The sequence below is a fragment of the Chaetomium fimeti genome, assembly GCF_033439085.1.
Source record: "Chaetomium fimeti strain CBS 168.71 chromosome Unknown B0H64scaffold_5, whole genome shotgun sequence".
Classification (NCBI taxonomy): Eukaryota; Fungi; Ascomycota; class Sordariomycetes; order Sordariales; family Chaetomiaceae; genus Chaetomium; species Chaetomium fimeti.
Window position 1 is genome coordinate 3,778,684 of NW_026944333.1, and position 24,951 is coordinate 3,803,634.

The 24,951-nt window shown below is 57.6% G+C and overlaps 12 protein-coding genes across 12 annotated transcripts; 9 read left to right on the plus strand and 3 right to left on the minus strand.

Annotated features, from left to right (window-relative positions):
* Window positions 1–1,950: 1,950 nt before the first annotated feature.
* On the plus strand, window positions 1,951–3,619 carry B0H64DRAFT_200390 (Alpha/Beta hydrolase protein). Its single transcript, XM_062799245.1, has 3 exons — window positions 1,951–2,150; window positions 2,279–3,457; window positions 3,509–3,619. Exon 2 carries the CDS (start codon window positions 2,328–2,330, stop codon window positions 3,183–3,185), a length of 858 nt encoding a protein of 285 aa, XP_062658529.1. The 5' UTR covers window positions 1,951–2,150; window positions 2,279–2,327; the 3' UTR covers window positions 3,186–3,457; window positions 3,509–3,619.
* On the minus strand, window positions 3,437–4,620 carry B0H64DRAFT_200380 (uncharacterized protein). The gene is made up of 3 exons (XM_062799244.1): window positions 4,514–4,620; window positions 4,180–4,436; window positions 3,437–4,113 (listed from the first exon to the last, which is right to left on the minus strand). The coding sequence occupies exons 1-3, from the start codon at window positions 4,583–4,585 to the stop codon at window positions 3,858–3,860; spliced, it is 585 nt and encodes a 194-aa protein (XP_062658530.1). The 5' UTR covers window positions 4,586–4,620; the 3' UTR covers window positions 3,437–3,857.
* Window positions 4,621–5,029: 409 nt separating this feature from the next.
* Window positions 5,030–7,083, plus strand: B0H64DRAFT_402382 (uncharacterized protein). Its single transcript, XM_062804227.1, has one exon. The coding sequence runs from the start codon at window positions 5,499–5,501 to the stop codon at window positions 6,810–6,812; it is 1,314 nt and encodes a 437-aa protein (XP_062658531.1). The 5' UTR covers window positions 5,030–5,498; the 3' UTR covers window positions 6,813–7,083.
* A 298-nt stretch (window positions 7,084–7,381) lies between these two features.
* B0H64DRAFT_325028 (WD40-repeat-containing domain protein) lies at window positions 7,382–9,287 on the plus strand (the record flags this gene model as incomplete). Its single annotated transcript, XM_062800679.1, has 3 exons — window positions 7,382–7,486; window positions 7,545–7,726; window positions 7,778–9,287. 3 exons carry the CDS (start codon window positions 7,382–7,384, stop codon window positions 9,285–9,287), a joined length of 1,797 nt encoding a protein of 598 aa, XP_062658532.1.
* Window positions 9,288–9,694: 407 nt separating this feature from the next.
* On the minus strand, window positions 9,695–11,656 carry B0H64DRAFT_200440 (glycosyltransferase family 1 protein). The gene is made up of 3 exons (XM_062799246.1): window positions 10,715–11,656; window positions 10,499–10,637; window positions 9,695–10,424 (listed from the first exon to the last, which is right to left on the minus strand). Exons 1-3 carry the CDS (start codon window positions 11,175–11,177, stop codon window positions 10,103–10,105), a joined length of 924 nt encoding a protein of 307 aa, XP_062658533.1. The 5' UTR covers window positions 11,178–11,656; the 3' UTR covers window positions 9,695–10,102.
* Window positions 11,657–11,842: 186 nt separating this feature from the next.
* B0H64DRAFT_325043 (mitochondrial ribosomal subunit protein-domain-containing protein) lies at window positions 11,843–13,068 on the plus strand (the record flags this gene model as incomplete). Its single annotated transcript, XM_062800680.1, has 3 exons — window positions 11,843–12,392; window positions 12,453–12,742; window positions 12,796–13,068. The coding sequence occupies 3 exons, from the start codon at window positions 11,843–11,845 to the stop codon at window positions 13,066–13,068; spliced, it is 1,113 nt and encodes a 370-aa protein (XP_062658534.1).
* An 831-nt stretch (window positions 13,069–13,899) lies between these two features.
* On the plus strand, window positions 13,900–16,008 carry B0H64DRAFT_200452 (uncharacterized protein). Its single transcript, XM_062799247.1, has 2 exons — window positions 13,900–14,579; window positions 14,691–16,008. The coding sequence occupies exons 1-2, from the start codon at window positions 14,066–14,068 to the stop codon at window positions 15,932–15,934; spliced, it is 1,758 nt and encodes a 585-aa protein (XP_062658535.1). The 5' UTR covers window positions 13,900–14,065; the 3' UTR covers window positions 15,935–16,008.
* Window positions 16,009–16,729: 721 nt separating this feature from the next.
* Window positions 16,730–17,547, plus strand: B0H64DRAFT_200523 (uncharacterized protein). The gene is made up of 2 exons (XM_062799249.1): window positions 16,730–17,458; window positions 17,511–17,547. Exon 1 carries the CDS (start codon window positions 16,826–16,828, stop codon window positions 17,405–17,407), a length of 582 nt encoding a protein of 193 aa, XP_062658536.1. The 5' UTR covers window positions 16,730–16,825; the 3' UTR covers window positions 17,408–17,458; window positions 17,511–17,547.
* On the plus strand, window positions 17,428–18,503 carry B0H64DRAFT_464255 (uncharacterized protein; the record flags this gene model as incomplete). The annotated part of the gene is made up of 3 exons (XM_062807620.1): window positions 17,428–17,454; window positions 17,511–17,729; window positions 17,833–18,503. 3 exons carry the CDS (start codon window positions 17,428–17,430, stop codon window positions 18,265–18,267), a joined length of 681 nt encoding a protein of 226 aa, XP_062658537.1. The 3' UTR covers window positions 18,268–18,503.
* Window positions 18,504–19,512: 1,009 nt separating this feature from the next.
* B0H64DRAFT_444048 (Aldehyde/histidinol dehydrogenase) lies at window positions 19,513–21,172 on the plus strand (the record flags this gene model as incomplete). Its single annotated transcript, XM_062806752.1, has 2 exons — window positions 19,513–20,698; window positions 20,763–21,172. The coding sequence occupies 2 exons, from the start codon at window positions 19,513–19,515 to the stop codon at window positions 21,170–21,172; spliced, it is 1,596 nt and encodes a 531-aa protein (XP_062658538.1).
* A 329-nt stretch (window positions 21,173–21,501) lies between these two features.
* B0H64DRAFT_402399 (uncharacterized protein) lies at window positions 21,502–22,962 on the minus strand. Its single transcript, XM_062804228.1, has one exon. The coding sequence runs from the start codon at window positions 22,748–22,750 to the stop codon at window positions 21,605–21,607; it is 1,146 nt and encodes a 381-aa protein (XP_062658539.1). The 5' UTR covers window positions 22,751–22,962; the 3' UTR covers window positions 21,502–21,604.
* Window positions 22,963–23,121: 159 nt separating this feature from the next.
* B0H64DRAFT_402400 (acyl transferase/acyl hydrolase/lysophospholipase) lies at window positions 23,122–24,811 on the plus strand. Its single transcript, XM_062804229.1, has 2 exons — window positions 23,122–23,465; window positions 23,535–24,811. The coding sequence occupies exons 1-2, from the start codon at window positions 23,297–23,299 to the stop codon at window positions 24,620–24,622; spliced, it is 1,257 nt and encodes a 418-aa protein (XP_062658540.1). The 5' UTR covers window positions 23,122–23,296; the 3' UTR covers window positions 24,623–24,811.
* The last annotated feature ends 140 nt before the right edge of the window (window positions 24,812–24,951 follow it).

Consider the following 24,951-nt stretch of genomic DNA (forward strand, 5'->3'; position numbering starts at 1 on the left):
GTCGAGAGCGGCACGAGCCGGATTTGCGAGAAAGAGCGAGCCAGGAACGCAGCTGGCCGTCGAGTTGTCGAGGTCGAAAGTCGAAGGGGGTGCAAGTGATGAGGCTGTGCTGCTCGGACACCCCGCTTTGGGACCGCGTTGGTCAGTTACCGTTGGTTATCCTGATAACGTTAAATCGCTGGGCTGGGCTCAAACGGCCGCGGCCAGCGGGAATAGTAAGCGGTGACGCTGTGGCTGGGGCGGTACACAACACTTCTGTTTTGGGATGACAGAGCGGTAAATCGCAAATACGGAAGGTCGGAGCAAGCGCTGACGGCTAGCGGTTGTCGGGATGGGGATGTGAGGTGTTTGTGTCAAGGCCGATTTCATGCACCGACAGGCAGCGTTTGACCAGTGCCATTAATCTGTACTCAGTGTATTTAACAAGGGTGGGTTCCAGGCCTGTTTGGGCGCAACAGGACGCGCGAGATTCTTTTTGACTGGGTCGTTTAGCGTTCGCAGCCCCTGCAGGCGACCGAGACAGGGTACCGGGTGGGTGCAACTGCGACTGCCCCGCGTGCCCGCCACTGATCCACGAGTCCATCAATGCTCATTGGGGGCGGAAACAACATGGGGCATCTGGGTGGTGATGAAAGAGACCGGGAGTAAATTGAACCTGCATGGGATCGTCGAGTAACATTTTGGATTCTACATAGCTCTTGCAGTCGACTCCTCATTAAAATTCTCCCAGATGTTTGTCAACACATCATGGCTGTGTCGCAGCGGAAAGGACAATGAACGCCTGTCTGTGTCGAAGCGGCGCCGAGCCCATAAACGGCAGGAGTTGGTGTCAGAATTGGGTCAGGATTTCGGCTCCAACTTTTTATGAGGACTCTGCCTTTACCTACCCTCTGGCCAAAAAAAGCCGAACTCGAAAGGAAAGCAAGAAATCAAGCAAAAAGAACAAATGAAAAGAGATCGAAAAAACTAAGTCAAATAAAAAGAAGAGGGTAAAAGAAAAGGAAATGGAGTAAATAGAGTTTCTTTAGGCTTCAGGTTGACTTTCGTTATATTCCTCCAGCCGAGGACTCGAAGTGTCCATTGCCGATATCTGCACTTGGAGTTCAGCTTTTTTTGTCCATGAGGTGCCTACCTAGGTAGTTATACGATATATGACCTAAACAGTGTGATGACATTGCAATTAACGAGCACCTCCCAGACTCCGCTTGTATTCCAACGCCTTCGGTTCACCGACAGATGATCCGAATGATTCCAAGTCCAAGGCGGACCTCCCCACATTCGCGTCCATACCGCCCCTACGATATCCTCGAAAGATGCGTCCAAGCTACCTAGTTAATCCTAAGGAAACTGGTTAACTAGCTTGCCTAGAACAATCACTTCTACGTTACCCTGAAGAACTAAAAACTCCTCACGCCCGTGGCTCACCAAGCTCTCCTAAAGCAGCCGGAGCCTGGACGGAGCCAATCCCGCAAGAATACACTATTATGGCGGGAATATGGCACTCTTGCGCGCATAGCTCCGGCTCACCCGCCATTGTAATCGCGTCCAGGACAGAACGTGACAGCTTCGCGCATTGATTTGGATACGAGGATCAGCCAGCAGGCGCAAGATGACGTCTGGACGCACTCTTGCTTCAAGTGAGATGTGTATGGCGTGGTTCCCAGTTAGGTCGCATGGCCCGAGACGCGTATCCTCGTAAGCCAACAGGAGCTCGAGGGACTCTGTCCGATGTTCTAGGAGGGCCATACCAATGGGGTCCAGCCGTGGCAGTACATCCCGTTAACATCCTGTCCTTGCGTTATGATATTGTGCAGGACATTGGGGTAGTCGCCCGTCCGCAGCACAAAATGTAGCGGGGGTAATCGGGAAAACTGGTCGATTTTGTCCCAAATGGTGCCGCGGTGGTATCTGACCATCCCTCAGAGCGTGGCAACCATGAGAAAATAGTGTGATTGGCGAAGCAGAGCAACCCTTGTGAGGGAGTTCATCACCTCCGGGTCGGAAGATCCGCTAGTTACTGCAGTGATGTGATAATTGAACAGCTTCTGCTGCAGGCACATTATTGTCACTTAGTTGCAGTGCACTAGTCCACTTCCATCTCACTAAGAAGCGGGATGACAGCAAGGAATTGCTCAGGTCGACAATAGAAAGTCAGCAACACTCCCGCTCTTCTTGCTCTTTTTAACTCGGTAGGTATAGTAGGCGAGGTAGCTTACTTCCTACTCCATTCACATATTAATTAATTAACTACCTAACTCAACTTCCATTCCACAATGAGGTTCTCACTCCTCCTCGTCACCACATTCCACCTCCTCGCCGCCGCCGCAATGTCCCCCCCGGCCCCCTCCCCCTCCACCCTCACCACAAGCGACGGCATCCGCCTCACCTACACCCAAACCGGCCCCGCCTCCGGTCCGCCCATCCTTTTCATCACCGGCTGGCGCCAAGCCGCCATCGAATGGCGCAAACAATCCACCTACTTCTCCGAGGCCGGCTTCCGCGTCACCACCTTCGACCTGCGCGGGCACGGCGACTCGGAGGAGCCCTCGTTCGGCTACCGCATCAGCCGGTTCGCCGCGGACCTGGACGACCTGCTCACCCACCTCGACCTCCGCGACGTCGCCATCGTCGGCCACTCCATGGGCTGCTCCGTGGCCTGGGCCTGGTGGGACCAGTACCCGTCGTCGTCGTCGCGCTCGCGCGTCGCCAAGTTCGTCTTCGTCGACCAACCCGCCGCCATGGTCAAGGACCCGGCCTGGACCGACGAGTACGCGGCGCAGATCTCCGCCACCTTCGCACCCCTCGAACTCTTCGGCTTGGCGAGCAACATCTCGGCCCAGCTCGAACCGCTGGTGACGGGCATGTTCACCCCCGCGGTGTCGGAGAGCGACCTGGAGTGGGTGCTCGCGCAGAACAGGAAGATGAGCGACGAGAACTCCGCGGCGCTGCTGGTGGATCATGCGTTTGCGGATTGGAGGGATGTCCTGCCGAGGATCACGGTCAAGAGTCTGGTGCTGGCCGGGGAGGTCAGCGTGTTTCCGCCCCGGGGGATCGAGTGGGTTGCGCAACAGATTCCCGGGGCGGAGGGGTATACCTTTACCGAAGCGGAGAAGGGGAGTCATTTTATGTTTTGGGAGAACCCGGAGAGGTTTAATGAGGTGGTGGAGGCGTTTTTGAGAAAGTGAGTGTTGGGGAGTGTGTGGTATGGAGAGCGGCGGGTGATGTGTTGCGTAGAATAGTAGTTGCATTGGCTGGCAAGCCTGGGACTTACTTGGTGCCGCGGCGGTGGAAATGAGGGTGTACTGCCTGCTTGGGATAGTACTAGGTAGGTAGGCGAGCCGACCGCAACTGGATAGGGTTCCACGGGCCGAGCTTTCGTCCCGCTTTCTGTCCCCTCCTTTCAGAACAACAGCAAGGGGCTGGCGTCTTAATACATTCGCCGAACTGGGTGTGGTTGGTTTGTGTGTGGCACTCCGTCTGTGGTTCGTCGAGCTAACTAGATGAAGAGCCCCGAGCATATGTTTCTGACATAACGATCCTCCCCCCAGCCAACCTTGGGCGAAGCCGACCGTTTTTTTACTGGGGCTTAGTGACAAGATGCCGAACCCCGTATCCCGGCACACCCTCTCTGTATGGGCTCTCGGAGACACCTCACGATTGAATGCCGATGATGACTCGAAAATGCGCTGAGCGTACCTTCCGTTCTTTTGCCCAATCCCATGACGCCTTGCCGAAGCAAACAAAAGCAGATTAAACCCGTAGTCGAAGTCAAGAAAAAAAAACAGCTCTTCCCGGCTCTTATCGTGCAACTCGGAAAGCTGCACCCGAACCTGCCCTATGCCCGGCGTGCCCCGGGGCTAATAGGGTGTGAATCCGCGGCCGCGGCCCCGGTACCCCCCGCGGTATCCTCCTCTCGTGTACCCGCCACCACCCCTGCCGCCAAAAGAGCCACGGCCGCCGCCACGGAGACCGCCCCTACCGCGTCCACGCGACATGCCTGGGATATTTGTCCGTTTAGGCTCCACCTTGATATTTCTTCCCTTAAAGACACTGTCGTTGAGAACAAGAGCCTGCGCGACGAGGTTGGGTTCGCTGAACTCTACATAAGCATATCTGCCAACGGTTGCATTAGTACTTATTATCACCGAGCTGGCGGATGCCTGGGCGGGATGGATGTACCCTTTGGGCTGGCCCGTGAACTTATCAAGCAAAATCGTGACGCGGTTGATAGACCCGCAGCTCTGGAAGTGCGCCTGGAGCTCCTCGGGCGACGTGGAGTAGTCGACGTTGCCGACGAATATACTCCGGTTGTCGATGTCCTCCTTGTCCTCACTCAGGTCCTGGCGCGCCTGGTCGAGCGACGCCTGCATCTCCCGGAGCTTCGCCGCCTCGGCCTCCATCTCGGCGACACGCTGCTTCATCGCCGAAATCTCTTCCTGATCGACCAGTTAGCCTCCTCTTTTATTTTTTACGGCCGGGCTGCAGCAAGACCGTCGGTCCGGGAGCGTCGCACCTCATCGTTGTCGCCATCGGCGTGGTCCCGCGTTTCATCGTGCGGCTTCTCCTCGTCTCTAGGTGAGCTCATCTTGGATTCGGTTCGGGGTGGGTGGATGGGCTTTAGAGCTCGTGTGATTCTTTCCTTGATGTCAGTGACTGCAGGGGTGGGGTTTGCGCGTGTCGGATTTGTGGAACGCGAGTCGCGCGCGCGGAGGGGAGGAATGGAATGCAGATGAGGACGACTTACCGAAGTTGATTAATGGCTGAATAACTACCTAGGTGGGCATGCAAGGGCCGTTCTTTTGCGCGCGAAAGTTAGGTTGCAGTAGGTACCTAGTTATACTGTGTACAGCTCCGTCTCGTGCTTCCAAAACCGCGACGAAGTTGGCCAAAGGACACGGGCAGTTGACTGGAAGCCCGAGCTTGCATTTGACGCCACAAGTGGACCCCAGCTTTCCTCGGTGCCTCGCCAATGGAAGTCTTGGCTTCAATTGTCGCACGGTTAAAAGCCGGGACGAAGCAACTTCCATGATGATTGCATCGCCCGATCATTGACGATAGCTTCAATGCCCCGTACAAATTCGAAACGCTTGATTTTTGATTACATTGAGGTACCACCATTCTCGGAATACGTTTTGATGAGAGAGCCCGAGTCTAACCCCATCGATGGTGACTCCTGGGTATTGATGGGTGACGTAATTAATGATGGGCCTCAAGGCTCCCGAGATGAGTGTTCTTAGGCGGCTTCCGGTACGTACTGTGTCCTGCTTCGCCTTGGGTCACTGCAAATCCCCATTTCCAGTTGATGCATCTGCAAAAGCAAGCAACTGCAGGACCAACACCAATCAGATAAAATTAGGTGTGCGGGAAACTACCCCACCCTTAGGTCCTTCGATTTCGTTGCTCGGGCATAGATTACATTGTTCACTTTAACTGTCTCCTTTTCCACTATTCGTAGTTGCTTGATTGCCTATGGCAGCTTAGCCGTCTGAGAAACCAACATGTCGCTGATCCCTCCGAGCGCGCGCGATGGCTGGTCCTATTCGGGCGACTTCCATGTGGAAGCCAGCGGCAACAATCGTCATCGCCGCGCGACCATCCCGGAGCTTAAGGCGGTATTTGATGGCACCGACGGCCAAAAAGACCGCCCAGGTCATTGGTATGAGGCGCAACTCATTCACTACGGCCTACCGCCATCCAAGACCAAAGGGACTGCCAAGATGAGGCTCTTCGACGCTGTCGGCAAGGGAAACCTGGCCGTGCCGGCTCATATTCTCAAGGTGGAAACAGAGTTGAAAAGGGAGTGGAACAAGCGGGAGCGTGAAGCGAAGCAGGCCGCGAAGAAGTCACTGACATCGGCCACGAATGCAACTGTTAAGAAATCCAACAAGCGCAAAGCAGATGATGCTCCAGGCGGAACCTCGGGGACCAATGTCAACATCAACTTCAATTTATCTATTGGGCCCCAGGGCAACGTCCAAATTGGACCGACTGGGCCGACTGGGCCGACGGCAAAGAAGGCCAAAACGACGCCTGCCACCAAAAAGCCAACCTCCAAGACGTCGACCCCGACTCCGGCTACGAAGACGGCTCCGCCTAAGAAACAGACAGCTCGACGTGGTACCTCTCGGGCAGAGGCTCCCAAGTCGGCCTCGTCCCGCGCTACGTCTGCTGCGTCGGCCGCAGCCGACAAGCCAGCTCCCCGACAGACGGCACGGCGTTCTCGCCCCTTCAACAGAGCTAGCCAGAGCCGCCCGGCAGCGGCCAGCCCCCAAGCGCCTCGGTTTGACGCCACTCCCTCTCAATGGGACTCGGCCGACAGCCCTCCACCGCCCTACCCCGGGTCACCATCGTATTTGGGGGACAACGACAGGGACGATGACTCCCGTCTGTCGGGACTGCCTCCGTTGGGCCTGTTGAACGGCCGGTACCAGCTGCGCTGCACCGGCCCGACCGCATACGCCGACGACGGACATGACTCGGGCATAATCTTCACGCTCGACGGCGACGCCTTATGGGGCTCTTTTGAGATTGGCCCCTTGAATGGCATTCTCCGTCTAGACGAGCGCCCTTGGTCGTCTTCGTACCAAGCTCTGCCCTTTGAGTGGCGTGGAGAGGATACCCAGGGTGGTGTGCACGCCGAGGCCAACGACGGGAGCTACATCAAGTTTCTCGGAAATGGCGAGGTTGTCGGGGGAATCGGCTTCTATAACACAATGCTCGAGTTTGACGGATTTCGTGTTAGTGGTCAGGATACACGCAGCGAGGTCAGCGCATTCTCGATGCGGTGGCAGTGGAGCGAGCGGCAGTTGTAACGTGCTCCCACTAGGTTGGTAGTGAGGATTATAAGTGGTTCCTCATGTATGATCGCATGTTAGCGCCAGAGGGACAGAGCTGGTCTTCGAATAAGTACCCTCTGTCCCCCTGAACGGAGTGACGTCATTGCCTAAGAGCCGCGGGAGGTGTTTTAGATTAGTACACATTACTTCGAAGGTTACCGAGCTCTTCCCCAGGCCGGGCTACCTAGATCGAGCGCGGGGAACAAAATCCATAATTCAAGTGGCTCTCAGAAGCCTACAACATGAAGCATGGCTGTGACAGGCATCCAGCTCAGCCACTCAGTGATCCAATCAGGGGTTCCCACTGCTGTTGAGGCGTCAGCTTGCATTGCATTGCTGCCCCGCAACCACGCAACCCCTGACTTGATGCCCCTCATGCCCCTCCATCACCCCAGGCTCGGCCCATCCATCCCACCTCCTCCCATTCCCACTTGATAAGTCCACTCAACCCAAACAACCCAACTTTCCTTTTTTGTTCCACAGCATTTTGATTTTTAAGCAACTGTTTTGAATTCCCTAAATCCGACCTTGCGCCCTCTGAAATTATGTCGATCGAGCTCGAAAAGATTCTAGCTGCGGCCCCTGCAACAACGCGGGGCCAGCCCACCCAGCTCTCTTGCGACGCCAAAGGAGAGCGCATAGCTTACGCGGTGAGCACCCGGTCCACACCGCAGCGATACCCGCCCTCCGCCTAACCCTCAACTGCAGTCCGGCAAGTCCATCTTCCTCCGCAACATCGACGAACCCTCCCTCTGCAAACAATACATCGGCCACACCACGACCACCACCGTCGCCAAGTTCTCCCCCTCGGGCTTCTATGTTGCCTCAGGCGACGTCTCGGGCAAGGTGCGCGTGTGGGATGCCGTCGAGGCGGTCAACACCAAGGGCGAGTACGCCATCATCTCGGGCCGCATCGCCGACATCGCCTGGGACGGCGACAGCCAGCGCATCATTGCCGTCGGCGACGGCCGCGAGCGCTTCGGCCACTGCTTGACGGCCGACAGCGGGAACAGCGTGGGCGAGGTCAGCGGGCACAGCAAGGTCATCAACGCCGTCGCCATCCGCCAGCAGCGCCCCCTGAGGGCCGCGACCGTGTCGGACGACAGCTCCATGTGCTTCCTGCACGGCGCGCCGTTCAAGTTCGCCAACAAGGCCGCGGGGCTGCACAAGGGGTTCGTGCTGGGCACCGCGTTTAGTCCGGATGGGAATACCCTGGTCACGGTGGGTGCGGATAGGAGGATCCAGCTGTACGATGGCAAGACGGGCGAGCCGACGAAGGAGGTGGGCGAAGGCGTGCACACGGGTAGCATCTTTGCCGTGAGCTGGGCGAAGGACTCGACGCGGTTTGTCACAGCGAGCGCGGACCAGACGGTGCGGGTGTGGGATGCCGGGTCGGGTGAGTGCACGCGGACATGGCGGATTGGGGAGGAAGGGAGTGTCAGCGTCGACAACCAGCAAGTGGGCGTGGTGTGGCCGCACGGGAGGAGCGACGGGCTGATCATCAGCCTGAGTCTAAACGGTGACCTCAACTACCTCACAGAGGGCAGTGACAAGTCCATCAAGGTGGTTCAGGGGCACAACAAGAGCGCCACCGCACTTGGTGTGGCGTCGGAAGGGAACGGCAACATCATCACAACCGGCAGCTTCGACGGCAAGGTATGCAGCTGGGATGTCTCGACAGGCGTCGGCACCGTGGTAGAAGGACAGGCCCACTCCAACCAAGTGACACAATTCGCGGCCGGCGCAGGTCAAAGCTACAGCGTCGGCTGGGACGACACGCTGCGCACCATCCAGGAATCCACCAGCAACTTCCTCGGCTCACCGATCAAGCTCCCCTCCCAGCCCAAGGGCATCGCCGCCTCGGCCGGCCGCACCATCGTCGCGCTGAACGACAGCATCGCCGTCTACGCCAACGGCCAGCTCCTCGCCCAGACTCCCACCGACTACACGCCCGGCGCGGTCGCCGCGCACGGCTCGTGGGTCGCCGTCGGCGCCGCCAACAACGCCGTGCAGGTGTACAGCCTGGACAGCAGCTCCGGCAAGCTCACGCCCTCCCACAAGCTGACCAACTCGACGGCGGCCATCTCGGCGCTGGCCTTCTCCCCGGACGGCGCGCACCTCGCAGCGGGCAACGCGTCCGGCAAGATCGTCGCCTACAAAACAACAGGGGGGGGCAGCGAGTGGGCGGTGGCGACGGACCGGTGGTCGGCGCACACGGCGCGGGTGCTGAGCGTGGCGTGGAACGCGGCCGGCACGCACGCGGCCAGCGGCGGGCTCGACACCAACGTGCACGTGTGGAGCCTGGCCAAGCCCGGCAGCCGGGTCAAGGCGGCCAACGCGCACAAGGACGGCGTGAGCGGCGTCGCGTGGGTCGGGAGGGACGGTAGTCGGGTGGCGAGTACCGGTGGCGATGCGGCGGTTAAGGTTTGGGCGGTCAAGGGCCTGCAATGAGCGGCAGTGCTCTCGGGGTGTGGTGTTTGTGTGGGGTTGGTTGCGTAGAACATGATGATATCACGAGCGAGACGAATATAAAACATGGTATCAGCGGGATCTATCCCCTTCGGATGGGGGGTCCTGTGGTGATAACATGTAGGGAAACCGCATAGGCCCAACAATCCCTGAGCAACAAACCTGACCCAAGATGGGGGAGGGCATTTCCTGCCATTCGTCATGATAAGCACGTAGTTCGTTCCGGAGATAAACCACAATACAATCGAACCTTGGTGTGAAAGATCCCACCGTGCAAATACCAGAAATTGCCGGATTTCCTACCCCCAATCTGCCGGGACCAAACCGTACCGCTCTCAACAGTCGCAGCTCTCAAAGCCAGAGCACCGCGAGGAAACCCACGGCTTAACCGAGCAGGATGGTAATTTAGCACTCAATAACCCTCATCCCTGTTCCAGCTCATGCCCCTATTCACCTTGGCGACCCCAAACGCTGGGCCATCATCCACCAAGATGGTGCTAGGGACAATGGGTAATTGCCGCCGATAGTATGGTGGTCGTGGTGGCCGTGATTGCCAGCCCCATTCAAATCGGGAAACGGCAGGTCCGCCTCGTTGAGGTCGATGAGCCGACTTCTCTCTTCCTCGTTCCGATCACTGCCTCCACCAGCGGCGTCAGGCATGGCAAGATTGCCAACCTTGGAGCCCGGGTTGCGCTGGAGCACGTCGTTGATTACGACGGCGGGAATGTTGTTGTTTTGTTGTTGTTTGTCAGACCGCCACCAGCGCCGGACGCATGGACGTTGCCAGCCTCGTATTCCTAATCGAGCTGTAGCATGCCGTTGTCCTCCTGGCTGTTGATCCCCGTGGCGGGTACATTGTCACTAGCGATAGGTTGTCCCTGCTGCTGATAAGGTTGCTGTTGTTGCTTAGCTGCAAATTCTGCTTCAACGAGGCCCAGATCGGTGACGTGCATCTGGGCGGCGAGCTCGTCTGGGTAGCAGGTCAGTACCATCCAATCGAAGAGAGTCACGCGGTCGGCGGCAGAAACAGGAAACGACGGCGGGGTGTACGGTGGGAGCGCGTCCAACCTGCCTTGGGTGATGCGGTCGGCGACCCGGTGGATGGCGGCGGCAAGGGATCTATCCATGGCGGGTTAGCCGTCGTGGACAGAACGATACAACTGCGCGTTGAGGGGGGGGAACGGCGTGCTTACCCGATGTGCCCATGGACGACGAGGTTCTGTGCCTCGAGAGTCTCGGCCAGCTCAAGCTGGTGATTGTCCATCAATGTCGGGTTTGCGACGACAATTAGTGGGGCACCGATACCCAGTACCTCGCCGACAGTTCCAGTACCTGAAGTGAAGCGTTAGTTGCCATGTAACAACGACGAAACAAAGACGGGCGCGGCTGAGATGAGAGCCAAAACTTACCACCATGGGCGATGACACACCCAGCCGGACGTGCGTTGTCCTCGCCCCGGCAGTTGAGGATGTTGGTGGTCATCTCGCCCGTGTAGTTGAAGCAGCGAACGAAGATACCGCGCTTCCCCTCATCGCTTACGCTGGCGACACGTTCCCGGATGGCAGCATGGTCTGGGCCACACTGGACCTGGAGGGAGGTGTAACCGTGCTTCGCGAGGCAATCGAAAAACTCGGCGGTGGTGACCTCGTCGAGGAGAGATCGGAAACCAGCCGTTGCCCCGACCGTGACAAAACAGCAGCGGCCAGTCTGAATCGAGTGAGCTGTTGGTTGGTGTGCTTCGAGTTTATCATCACTAGAAGTATCAATTCGCTGGCGTTTCGCCCCACGAGCTTCGGGGACGGTGTCTGTGCCCAAGCCGGAGCTGAAACTGCCGTCCCCTTTCCCACCCGGCCCGTTGACGCCGTTGTCCATCGCAGCTGTGGTGGTGCTGTCTTCTCGGGAGAACCGAGGCGGATGATGAATGGCTGTATCTTATCGCGTTGGCAGAATGACTGTGTGGGGTGTGCTGATAAAGGGGTGGTGTGGAGGTTAGGTAAACTTCGGTGATACGTTAAGATGGTTACTCCCACGAGGGAAAGTGGAAAATTGTCCCCGTCTCTGTTACTGATTGTACGAGGCTGATTAGAAGGGATTCATCCAGGATGTTTTTGCATCGTGTAATGCCCGTGCTTGGCCTTCTGTCCTGTGTGTGCGATGACCAGTCGTCACCAGGAATTGGCGTGTTTTTGAATGGAGGTCTGGGCTTCCTGACCGTCGGCAAACGTTGATGCTATCATGCGACAATGCAGCATTTAACGGCAGCTGATGTTCAGATATAAACCAATCATCAATACGGGTTCCGAATGATCCCCTTTTTCCTAAACAGAAACCTTGCCTTGATGCTGTGCTTGTAGACCTGGGCGTGAAAGCTAGAGGTCGAACTTGGGAGAGAATGATAGGCAGTTAACTAAGTGGCTGTGCAGTCGTGGCTGGTGGTCTTGGCTGAGCGCCCCGGCGCAACTCTAAATTTTTGGCGATTCGAGTTCCCACTGCGCATCGGCAGCCGTGTTGAACCACGATCGGCCTCGACATCCGGCATGACCTCTCCCGCCCACTTCCTCCGGCTGTGCCTGCGGCCTAGTAGGAGGGTACCGAACCTCCGTGCTGCCGCAATCCAGCAGTCTATCCTTCGCCGGCCACTGTCGACGACACAATGGCGGTCCGCAGCAGCAGACGACAGTGCCAATAAAAACGAAGTCCAAGAGGAGATCGACGAGGAGTTTGGAAATCCGGGCGAGTTCTTGAGGAAATTCCTTCGCGACGAAAGCATCACCGAGGAGGAGCGGGGATTGGCCACTCGCATGCTGGAGGACTGGAGGCAGGTGCCGCCGAACAAGCAAGCGCAGTTCGACAGACTTACCACAGAGGTCAACGAGGCGAGCGCAGACCTACGGAGGCCTGTGAGGGCTAAGCGGAATTCCTTTTGGAACGCCGAAGAGGTCGACTCGGACCTGATCACGGACGAAATCGGCGAGGATGATTTCGAGGAGGACGACATGATGGCCATGGGCCACGCCAAGCTCGAGGAGCACCGCGAGTTCAGAGAATACGCACGTATCGCCGTGTGGGAGATGCCGCTGCTCTCAAGTAAGCTCGTCGGCGCCGTGCTCTTTCTGGGCTGATTGAGCGGGCTAACGCGCGAACCAGAACTTGCCAAGCCGTTCCAACCACCCACCCAAGAAGAGATCCTGCGGTTTCGGTACACGACCTATCTGGGCGAATTCCACCCCGCCGACAGGAAGGTCGTCGTCGAGTTCTGCCCCACGGACATGCCAGGCCTTACTGCGGCCCAGCAGTTGAAGCTCAAGAAGCTTGCTGGGCCCCGGTACAACCCGGAGAAGGACATCATAAAGATGAGCTGCGAGAGGTTTGAGCACCAGGCGCAGAACAAGCGGTACTTGGGAGACCTTGTGGACAAGATGGTCGCCACGGCAAAGGTACGACTCGACGAGCCCTCCCTCATTCACATCCCATGCTAAGATCAGATTAGGACCCCACCGACATGTTCGAAGACCTCCCCCTCGACACCCGCCACCACAAGTTCAAGCCCAAGCTCAAGTTCCCCAGGGATTGGTACCTGACCGAGCAACGAAAGACACAACTTGAGGCACAGAGGAAGCAGGCCCTGCTTCTAGACGAGGAAAAGCGGACCGAGGGCGCGCTGATCGATGGTGTGGATACCATCCAGCAAGCTCTACTTGCGGCGAAAGTAGAGGAGCCTGTTCCAGTGTTGAGGGGACGACTGATACGTGGCCGTCGGTAGTGTGGCTGCCCCAGCCTTGGGAAACTCTGCACCTTGTTAGACCGGCGAGGGCGAGATGGCCACCCCGCCCGTGCTGGGCACATCCAACCTCGACATGATCCGGGGGACGGTTGTATCGTGGCGGCCTACGTAGCCATCGTCCGGCGGCGGTGGCCGGCCGGCCGGCTGTTGTATTATGAAGACCAATGTACATCAACCTGCATAGAGAACAATTGGGAAAGTATCATGCAGTTGTTTTTCCATCGAGTTTTCCAACGCCGTCCCTAAATAAAACTAACGAACCGACCAGCCTCAGCGCTGCTCAATATTACCTCTGGTCCTCGTTTGCGAATCGAGCGGCGCTGAGGCTGGTTGGTTCGTGAGTTTGAGATATTTCGTGGATTTTGATTTGGCGATGCTCCATTTCCCGCCTCGTCTCGCTCGCCAACCAGACGCGTCTGCGGCACTCCGCCCTTGGCGAATTGCAAGGCGCAGCAGCTGAGTTGCTCATAGCCGGACAACTGGATGGAAAACAAGATATTGCATTCAACTGCCAGCCGAGGGTGCTCGGGCACTCAGAGAAACCCATTGTTGTCGAGAGTGCTGCCCGTGGGCGAAATGACAAGCTCATTAGAGCGCTGCTGAGGATCGGAGCAAGCCCATCGATGACTCAGAGGACAGAGAAGTATCCAACACCAATGTCAGTCGATGACAGCTCTCTCTGAGTGCACGTCTCAGCCTTGCTGACTGCCGAGGCTGCACATGTAACCACACCTGTATGTGGTGTAATCACCCTGTGGCGACCCAGACAGACATTCAAATGTGCCGCCATCCCCAGTCCGATGACGGACTATCATCTAGCGAAATGGTTGCAGCCACATGAACCAAAGTCCAAAGATCGTTGTCCCAGACTGGCGCCCTTCATCCCGTTCATCGCCTTAGACCCCTGACTTACACCTAACCCTCCTTCTGTTCTCGACTCGCTCGTCGAAGGTATCCCAGGACCAACGGGACGGCAATGGCGAACATGCTGATGCAGCTCCCGGTGTGGTGGTGGTGGTGGGAGATTGGCGCCCTCTGTATCAGCACCATCTGCTGCGGCCTCCTGATTCTCTTTTTGGCCAATATTGACGGCATGGCGGTCTCCCTGTGGTCGCTCTGGATCCAGCCGAGCACCGCCATCGCCATCCTCGCGGCCTTCACCAAGACGTCAATGATGGTTCCCGTGGTGTCCTGCATCAGCCAGCTCAAGTGGCGACACTTCCGAACGAGACACCGTCCCCTCAGCCACTTGGACTTGGTCGACGATGCAAGCCGCGGGCCCTGGGGCGCGCTCGTCGTCCTGTTCCAGCTCCCGCGGTTCAGCCTTGTTATCTCCATGCTGGCGCTGGTCACCATCATCAACCTCGGCGTCGAGCCAAGCGCACAGCAACTGCTCGACATTTCAGCCCGCAACTCGACGCTCAGCAACGCGTCAGCTGAGGTGGGGATTGCTACCGAGTTCAACATAAGTGATCTCGGGACAAGCGGAGGTATGTGCAAACCTGACCGAAGACCGTGGACAGTCAAAACCACGGGCGAAAAGGCCTCCCAAGGTAGTAGAAGGCACGGGCTAATGACATGATGGATGGACACTTCCACAGCCGGATTAACCCCCCCAAGCAGTTCCCTCTTCAAATTCTACTCTACACTGATGAGCGGCTTCAATGCGCCTCCAGCGCCAAATTTCAATTGCTCGGGGGAATCATGCTCCTGGCCGACCTTCACAACGCTTGGGGTTTGCAGCAAGTTCAAGAACGTCACGAATGAAGTCAACTCCACCTGCACGCCCCCGAGCAACCCCGAAGGCGACAGAATATGGCGTACGGACTGCAACCTCACCTTCCCTTCACAGGATTCCACTTTGCCCTACACCATGTCCACCAGCTTCTCGAACGGATCCATGGGTGTGGGCGTGCGAATATATAGCCCAGAAGGATATCTGACCACACGGGCATATGGCCGGGGCATAGGTGGTGGCATAAGGTCTAGCCTCAACACGACGGTCAAGATCGTTGTCGCCGGCGACAAGACGGGCATGGGCGAGCTACCGCCGCGGACCCAAGCCTACGACATCGCGCTCTATTTGTGCGCGCAGAAAATCACCGGGCTCACGGCGATTCCCCGACAACTCGAGCCTGGGACCGTCGAGTCGGCGCCCCTGGCCAAGCTTGGGGAGCCCGACCCGACCGGCCAGGACCACTACCCTTACGCAAAATACGTCACCTATAGTTCACCATTGACCGGCCACCAGCAATACGTCATCCACACCGGAAGCGAGAACCAGCTCTTCGTCGAACTTCTCCCAGACTGGCTGAACGGCAGCTCAGCATCCATCAGGGATAACGGCTTTCCCAATTTTAGCCCGAACGCGGTCCTCGGCGACTACCTCTACCACGCAGACCTGGAAACCTCCTTCAGCAACCTCGCGGCGAGCCTCAGCGCGCTGGTCCGCAGCGGCAACCGACCCGAAGGCAACGCCAACGCCACCGTCATGCACGGCGACGTCTTCTTCACCGAGCCCATCTTCCACGTGCGGTGGCCCTGGCTCGCCGTCATCCTGCTGGAACTGGCCCTGGCAGGCGGGCTGCTGTACGCGACGGTCGTCCGGTCCGCCCGGGACCCCTTGCTCAAGACGTCGGCCGTCGCCTTCCTCCTCCACGGGCTCCGCGGGTGGGACGCGGTGGAGATGCCGGAGAAGGGGTCCCGGGAGACGCTGAGCCAGCTGGCCGAGCGGATGGTCGGGAGGCTGGAGCACACCGAGGACGAGGGCTGGAGGTTTGTCAAGCTCGAGGATGAACTGGACCCTTTTCAAGTTCAGGCGCCTTGTTTGGCGGGTCGCGAATGATGTGGAGGGTAATGTACCTAGATTACCTAGGTAGGTACCTCAGGTAAAGGGAACCGAGATAAGAAGTACAGAACGATACCCAGCGCGCGACTATCTTCAGCGTATGTTTGAATTACCTAACGTGTTCAACACGCGAAAGTTTTATGAAATCACGCCCGCACGACAAAAGCCATAACAGATCTAACAAAATAGCTCAAAATGATTGAAAACACAGGCAACCGTCTTCTACGCACATTTATACAACTATCTAACAGGTGCCTGCATTATGGCCGGGCTCGCCGCAGTTACTACAACGCCGTACAAGGAAGTCCACATTGTAACGGTGTTAGGAAAACGGGGCTGATTCCCGTCGACGTCGTCCCGGTCGTTGATAACAAGCATTACTGTCGGCAAGAGGCTGGCCCAGTCATCCCGCGGGTATGTCGGACAGGAACGAAGGTAGTGCTCAAACACCTGGTTGTCTTGTTCTATCGCGCTGTCGGTCGCCAGGTGGTGGGCTGTAGATATCCTCCGAGTGATATTGAGTAGGTACCTCACTCCCCAATCCTCTGCCACCCATGGCCTACAATCTGGGGTCCTCTGTCGGAGACAATCGCTGAGGGGAGGCCGTGGTACCGAATAAGGCAATAGAGTAGCGACTTAGCTACTTCTTCCGCTGTTGTCGACGCCTATGCCTACCAATTCGGTTGATCGCTAATTCTTTTATAGGTAGCGTAGCATCCTATCCCTCTCGTCCTCATCGGCACGGCGTCGTCACCAAGATTCAAAAATAATACAACCTCCGCAAATCACGAATCGTATAATATATGATGAAGACTACGACAAAAAAAGGTTGCTAGACACAAATGTAGACCCAACGAAGCCGAGATAACACAACGACAAACGGCGGCCATGCGAAAACAAATACGGCAATTGAGGGTGTTGCTACTTAGCGCACTTCGTGGGGGCCAGTTCTCTCTTTCACCCAACACCTCAATACACGACAAGATCACGCAGTCTCCCGCCTCCTTATTCACGGAGAAAAGGGCGGGTACCAATCATTTGCGTGTGTTGCGAAACAGCACCGTTCCAACACACACACGCCCGACGGCCCGATTGCAGCCCCCACCTCAAACCTCAATCAAAGGACTGTCACGTAAGACCAAGAGTTGCATGACGGAACTCTGCGATTTCCTCACAAGACACTCTTTTCCTGCTTCGATTTGCCGGCTCGCCACAATACCATTGCCACCATGCCACCCACGACGCCATCGGCAAGCGTCGAGAAATTGGATCCGCTGCACCGCGACGCCATCACGGCCGCCGTGCTCAGGCTCCTTGACACTGCGCTGGCCCGCGAGACGTTCGGTCAGATCATTGACGGCCTGCCTCTCTGCCGCATTGCATATGGCCAACGAGGCCGCAGGCTGCGTGGGGAGCACCCCATCCTGCGCCATGTCACTCTTTGTCCGGGCGTGGAGGAGGCTGCTGTGAAGTTCCGGTCCGATTTTAAGATGGAAATGTTGGCATTCAACCCCGAGGTTGGTACGCCTTATCGTTTCTTACAGGAAAGTAGATATCCTCTGACGCTCTGTAGCTGCTCTTTTCTTTCCAAGCCTCGGATCCGGGCTCGCGGGCCTTCCACCTACCCCTGATCGAGCTCGCTGCAGTAGCTGTCCACCAAATCGCAGTCTTTTTATACAAGCAGGACACTAGGGTACATGATCGCCATACCAGCGATCCCAATTACACGGTCGATGGGGCGACGCCGTGGGATTGGGAACCCCCTCAGCAGAGCGGCGATTATCCCTTACCAGTTGCGCCACCGCCCTGGGAAACCCTCTTCTCGCACCCGTACTACATGGCCCAGAGCCAGTACCCCCGACGGCCTTGCCGATGTTGTGGGCTACTGGGCCGAGGACCGAATCTTTGGCGGCGTCGTGCTCTTTGATCGGTCACAGACGTGGCGACGCTGTGACGACGAGGGGCCGGGGGCTCCCGAGCCCAACTTTTACATGCACTCAGCCCGCAACGATGTCACCTTTCGCCTGTGGCAGGTCAAGAACGAGGAGCAGGAAGCCCTGGCTAGCTTTCTTTTGGCACCAACACCGGAAGCGGCGGCCGATGGTCCCCTACCAATTCTCCCAACGAGGAGCCACAGAGTCAGGATCGACCCCGATCGCGCCATTGTCGATAGCAAGGTGTATAGGGACGTCTGGGAGCGGCCGGAACCCTTGCGTAACAGAGACCGCGACGACCGCCGGCCGCGGAATTCTGAGGATTACCCGGAGGAGGCGGATGTGCGAGCTCAGCTTTTTGCGCTTCTTGATAATAAGAAGCCAGGCTCAGAGTGAGGGCACAGCATGGAGTTGGCAGATGGTTCCTTTGACATGCGACCCCAAACAGAGTCTATACCTAAGATAGCTGCTGGGTTAGTCTGAAGGCAAGAGACGATGGATGGCGGCCAGCAGCGGCACGGCCGTCTCATGTCTCTACACAACCCATCTCATAGCTCTGCTCACCAAACAAGGACGCGGTCGCCACTTTTATGCCATGCTGCAGGACCTCCAAGATTCCCCTCTCCGGGGCATGGGACTGCCTAGCCGCGAAGAGATCAACGCGATATTGAAGAGAATGGCCCCCCCGTCGCCGGCGCCGTTTTCAGTTGTTACGGAGGCACGGAGGCGGAGGTTAGGAAGTTACCCCGGTCTGGGAACGCGAACAGGATCGTGTCCGGCGAAACTTCGGGCGAGCGACAGCTCGAGATTTTGCGTTTTCAGATGATCGCTTTTTGTCTGCAAACTGATGGAAACAGGCCTCGGCATGTAAGTCTCGTCGGTCGTCGACCGTGTCGAGCGTGTGGGGAAGAGGGGCTTGCCAAGCCGCTATCGACGGGATCCTTGGCCTGCTTTCAGCAGAGCTTCCTGGCGAGGCGCCAGATTGAATTGGAATGATTTTGGAAACTTCCAACTCTGCATACACACAGTGAAGTTCCACGCCACTCGCACATTGTGCGCGTATTTGAGTCGCCGTGTCTCTCATCGAAATTGATATCGCCATGTTTGGAATACTATTCTGTACACACCACAGACTCCCACCACTGCGCTGATGACGACTGTGCGATGATGTCAGCTCACCGACCGGAAGCTGCCCGATAGGCAATCTGTAACTCTCAAAGGGGGCCACCTTCTCTGGATGTGGGGTTGCCTAATGCAAGGGTGAGTGCCGTCGATGGAGAGCCCACAATTGGAGTGCCTCGGCCTGTCCGCCACTCGGCGATGCAACCCCTGTCTCCCAAAAAGAAGCCCAGAAAGGTTTGCGACATTGGCAGAGTCGGGATAGTTCCGGCTTGTGTGACGACGACACACGCACTCAGGTCGGAAAATACTCCGTATCCGTACAGAAGATCCATTCCAGTTTGGCCCCGAGTTACTTCCTCCCTCCTTCTCTTTGGCTCCTTTCTTTTGACCTTCCCGCTCCTTTCGTTTTCCAATTCTCTTCTTCCAATTTTTGCTTCCATCACGCGACGGCGCATCGCATCCGGCATCATCCCGCATCCCTAACTTCGACGGCATTGCTCAGACCTCAAGCTCGCGACAATGGCCGCCAAAGTATCTATTCCCGAGTTCCAGGCGACGGCCTTGGATGACATCCCGGGAATCGCCAGCGCTGCTCGCGGCGCCTTCCGCGTTCACAAGACCAAGAAGTTGGAGTGGCGCCAGCTTCAGCTGCGCAAGCTGTACTGGGCCATGGAGGACTACCAGCCCCAACTCTTGGCTGCGCTCATGCAGGACTTGCACAAGTCCGACTTCGAGTCCATACTTATGGAGCTCGACTGGGTCAAGAAAGACTGCCTGTTCATGCTCGACCACCTCGAAAAGTTCGCCAAGGACGAGAAGCTGGGCTCGCCCCATGTCCCGGCGACCTACTCGTTCATGAAGTTCCGCGTCCGGAAGGAGCCCCTGGGTGCCGTACTCATCATCGGTCCCTACAACTTCCCCGTCCAGCTTCTTCTCGCTCCCTTGATCGGCGCCATCGGTGCCGGGTGCACCGCGGTCCTCAAGCCTTCCGAGCTGACACCTGCATGCGCCATGGTGATCAAGGAAATGGTCGAGAAGACGCTCGACACGAGCGCTATTGCTGTGGTCAACGGCGCAATTCCCGAGACGAACGCGCTCATGAACGAGAAATGGGATAAGATCTTCTTCACGGGCAGCGCCGCGGTCGGCACCATCATCGCAAAGAAGGCTGCCGAGACCCTCACCCCCGTGGTCCTCGAACTGGGCGGCAAGAACCCCGCTTTCATCTCTAAGAACGCCAATCTGGCTCTGGCTGCGAAGCGGTTGCTCTGGGGCAAGACCGTGAACGCGGGCCAAGTCTGCCTGTCCCAAAACTACGTCCTCATCGACAAGGACCTCGTCGAGACCTTCATCACCTTCCTCAACCAGGCGTACAAGGAGATGTTCCCCAAGGGCGCCCAGGCCAGCCCGGACCTGGGGCGGATCGTCAACCAGAGGCACTTCCAGCGCCTGAAGAAGATGCTGGACGACACCCGGGGCAGGATTGTCATGGGCGGCGGCATGGACGAGGCGGACAAGTTCATCGAGCCGACCGCTGTGCTCGTGGACTCGGTCAACGACCCGATGATGCAGGAAGAGTCGTTTGGGCCCATATTCTCCATCTACCCGGTGAACTCCCTTGACGAGGCGATCAACGTCGCGAACACGGTCCACCGCACGCCGTTGTCTCTGTTTTCGTTTGGCTCCAAAGCGGAGCACCAGAGAAGTGAGTCGCAGCAGCCAATCCGAAACACCCCTGTAACCCGTCATCCCAGCTAACCATTTCGCAGTCCTCAACGAGATGACGTCGGGCGGCGCCACCCTCAACGACGCATTCTTCCACGCATCTGTGAACACGGTGCCCTTCGGCGGCGTCGGCGACAGCGGCTGGGGCGCGTACCGCGGCAAGGCGAGCTTCGACTGCTTCACGCACTTCCGCACCATCTCGGAGACGTCCTCGTGGTCCGAGAAGCTCATCGCCGTGCGCTACATGCCGTTCGACATGTCCAAGCTCAAGATGCTCGCCCGCTTCACCAATGGGAAGCCCAACTTTGACCGCAACGGCAAGGTCGTCAAGGGCTTCGGGTACTGGGCCGCCATGCTTTGTGGCCTGGGTGGCAAGAGCGCTAAAGGTGCGTTCGTGAGGTGGATGGTTGTTCTTGTGGCCCATTATCTTTACACAAACGGGGTTGGGAACTAGGATCGGATTGGATTTCCTTTTTTTGGATTTGATGATGTTCAGCAATCTAATTCCAGGTCTGTGTTATCTAGGAGACGAATAAAATCTCTACGATATGCTGAGCCACAATGCCTTCGAACGGCGCCCGGCCCGATCCAGCGCGGGTCGAATATGGTTGATACCCGAAGTTGATTCTTTACGCTACTCAACACTCTTTCGCACTTTCGGTCGTAATATTTCTTCTGTTCTTCTACTTCTTTTTTTATTTTCTCTTTTTTATTCGCTTCGAGATACCAGACCGTTGTTAAGTCCATTTAAAGTTCACCAAGCCACTCGGCTCGAAAGTAATCGGAGGGAGGAAAGGCTCGTAGGAACCGAGATTGCATAGATACCCTCAGGTAGTTACACTGGCGGAACGTCGCTTCATTTTTCTATTTGAGAGTGGCAGAAGGGTTAAACCCCCGTGAGCGCGGCAGCGAGCTGCTGCCCCTTCTCACCACCCAGGTAGATGTCGTCTGACCCCTCAGGCGACACCATGGCCATCTCCACGGCCTCGTGATACCCCCTAACAACCATATCTTCGTCCACCCGAAGCCCGTTCTCAACCAACGCCGTCACCACCCCGCGCAGCCGCGCGATCTCCCTCATGGCCTCGACCTCAATCCGGTCGTTCTGACTCGAATACATCGTCGTGCTCACGCTCTCCTCCATATTCGTAATCCCCGCGGCGCCCTTCCCCGCCGCCTCGGCCTCGGGCGTCTCGACATGCCTGCTAATCCACACGTACCCATTCACCCCGAGCACCACATCGATCTGCCCCCCCCCATTCGCAGCATCCATAGTCCAAACCTGCCTGCGACTCCTCACCACCCCCCCACCACCCCCCATCCCCGCAACCGCCACAAACACCCCATTCCTCAGCTTCCCATACTTCAGCGACCGCGTATGCAGCACCGCCCCGCCGTCCCCAAACAGCTGCTGCACCTCCGCCACCAGCAAATCCCCCTCGGCGAAAAACGTCCTGATCTGCAACTCATCCGTCTCGGTCCTCTTCCTCAAAATCCCTCCGGGCAAATTAATCGCACTCAGCGGCAGCGCGGCCAGCTGCGTCGAGCCCACGTCCACCCGCCACCGCTTCGCCTGCACCTCGACGATGCGGCCCACGACGAGGTCGCCGACCTCGGGCGTGTAGCGCGCCCGCAGCGGCCGCACGGAGAGCAGCTTGTTGGTGCGCGTCACGGTGCCGGCGACCGAGGAGACGATGGAGCCCGCTGTGATGGTGCTGGCGGAGCCCGCGGCGGTGCCGGCGACGTAGGTCCCGTGCCCGCGCATCCATTGCGGGTCGTCGGTGATTTGCTCGCCGGGGGTTACGATTGAGGCTGCTGCGGCTGCGGCGGCGGCTGTGCGGTTGCTAATGGTGGTGGTGGTGGTTAGGCGGGTGCGTTTGGTGGGTGGGTGCATGGCGTGGTCGCCGTCTTGGTCGATGGCCGCGCCGGCGTCCGAGTCGCTGTCTGAGGCTGCTGAGACATCGTCTTCTGAGGGGTGCTGGTGGTTGTTGATGGGGCGGGAGGGTTTGGGGGGGAGGATTGTGATGGGCATGGTTGTGGTTGGTGCCGCCTCAAAGAGACGGAGTGAGGTGAGAGCTGAGTCGATGTTGAGCCTATCTTTCGAAGTTCTGTGTATTTCCGGATTGGCTTTTTTTGTGGTGGTTAAACTGCCTGGTTGACCCGGGTTGTTGAATTGTTTGTGAGATGGAGCTGTCGATATGAATGAAATCTTTCATGTGAAATCGGTTGCAAGTTGAAAATGTTACACACGTATCGTACTGGTATCTTACACGTTACAGATTACACTGTGAGCTTCCGGATCGTTGGTGCTTGGCGTTCGCTGCCGTCATCGCTTCCGTTGGGACGGACCTCCCCCACACTGTCGGGATCGCTTCTCCGTTTCCAGGGTCTCGCGCCGCGAACCGTTCTCGTCCTCCCGGAGCTGCGCATTGGCAACTCCCCGCGCCTTCTCCGACAGCCCTTCCGCAACTGCCACCGCCCCTCGCGCAACTGATGAGGCGGCCGCCCTGATCGCCCCAGCTTCGCACTGGCTGGCCGCTGGTGACATTGGCACCTTTTCCCTTCGTTTAGGACGAGAATGAATCCGCGCGGTTACTGTCGCGTACTCGCCAATAATGCGAGTCGCCGTTCCAGCGCCGTCTTGGCGTCCACAGCCCTAAGACGACAACAACCTTTGGTGTTGCAAGTACAACTTCGCCATGCGTCGACTGGGAGTGCGCGGCCAAAGACGGCTATCTTCTTTCCGGGTGCGTTGTCCCTGTTGTGGGTTGGCCTCGCTTGCCCCTCCATTCACTAATACGCAATTGTCGCAACAGGCCAAGGCGTCCAGAAGGTGGGCATGCTCACGCCCTGGATCGAGGCATTCCCGGTCACAGCAACGTCAATCATCCAGGAAATCGACCATATCGTCGGGTACAAGCTGTCCGATGTGATACAAAATGGACCCGGGAGGGTGCTCAACTCGACACCGAATGCCCAGCCTGCCATCATGGCGACGTCGATCCTGATCCTCCGCATCCTCGAAAAGGAGTTCGATTTCAAGACGTCAGAGCGCGCCGACTTTACACTAGGTCACTCGCTCGGGGAGTTTGCGGCTCTCGTGTCAAGCGGATTCATCGAGTTCGAGGACAGCCTGTTCCTGGTGCAAAAGCGAGCCGAGGCCATGGCGGCAGCCACTAAGCGTGCCGAGGCCGAGTACGGCGGCGAGTATGGCATGGTGGCCATAGTGAGCGAGCCCGAGTACCTGCAGTCGCTGGTGAATGCCATCCACGAGTTCGTCGGCTATAGCAGCCCCGGGAGCAAGTCGGAGAGTGCCGAGGACCGCTCGCCCATCGATCAAGTGCTCATTGCCAATATCAACAGCAAGAACCAGATCGTGCTGAGCGGTAATATCGAGCGCATAAAGACGCTGGTCGCGCACGTTCGGCAGTTTCTGGGCCATGACCCACGCGCGGTGCGTCTAAAAAGCGACAGTCCGTTCCACAGCCCTATCATGAAGCCGGCGGTGTCGGTCATGCAGAAGGTGTTGGCGGGGACCAGCCGGGTGAAGGGGCGAGAAGGCGAGGACATTATTACCTGGCCCGGTACGGTGCCCTGTGTTAGCAATGTCACCGCCAGGCCGTTCCAGAGCAAGGCCGATGTTAAAGACCTGTTGGCGAGACAGTGTCTCGAGACGGTGAGGTGGTGGGACAGCATAAAGTACCTCGACCAGGAACAACAAGTCAGGCGGTGGGTTGGCATTGGCCCGGGCAAGGTCGGACGCAACCTAGTCGGCAAAGAGGTGGGTATGAGAGGGAAGGACACCGTCAAAGGAGGCGGCGTTTGGGCAATCACTGATCCAACCGAGATTGAAGAAGTCTTCAGGGGGCTGGAAGAGACCGAGTATCTGGTCGACGAGGAGTAATGAAGCCATTGTGGTCTGCAAAGGTTGTGTTCTTGTATTAGGGATCAGATATCCCACCCTCCTTGTTGGGTTGCTCGCGTACATGACAAAAACGTTGGCGCCGGCGTGTCAGTGTACCAGCACACCATGAACCCGTCGTTGGGTAATGAATGGCTTATAGGCGGTTAATTTATCATTTTAGATACATCATCTTGTCTTGACTCTTTTGTGACGAACTTGGTTGGCAGCTTCGAAGTTACACGGCAAGGAAGCTGTTGGTATCCGTAATACGCCGTCCCGAAAACGGGGCCGAAGAAGCTGGGGTGGTTCGCTCGGCGTAATGACCCACA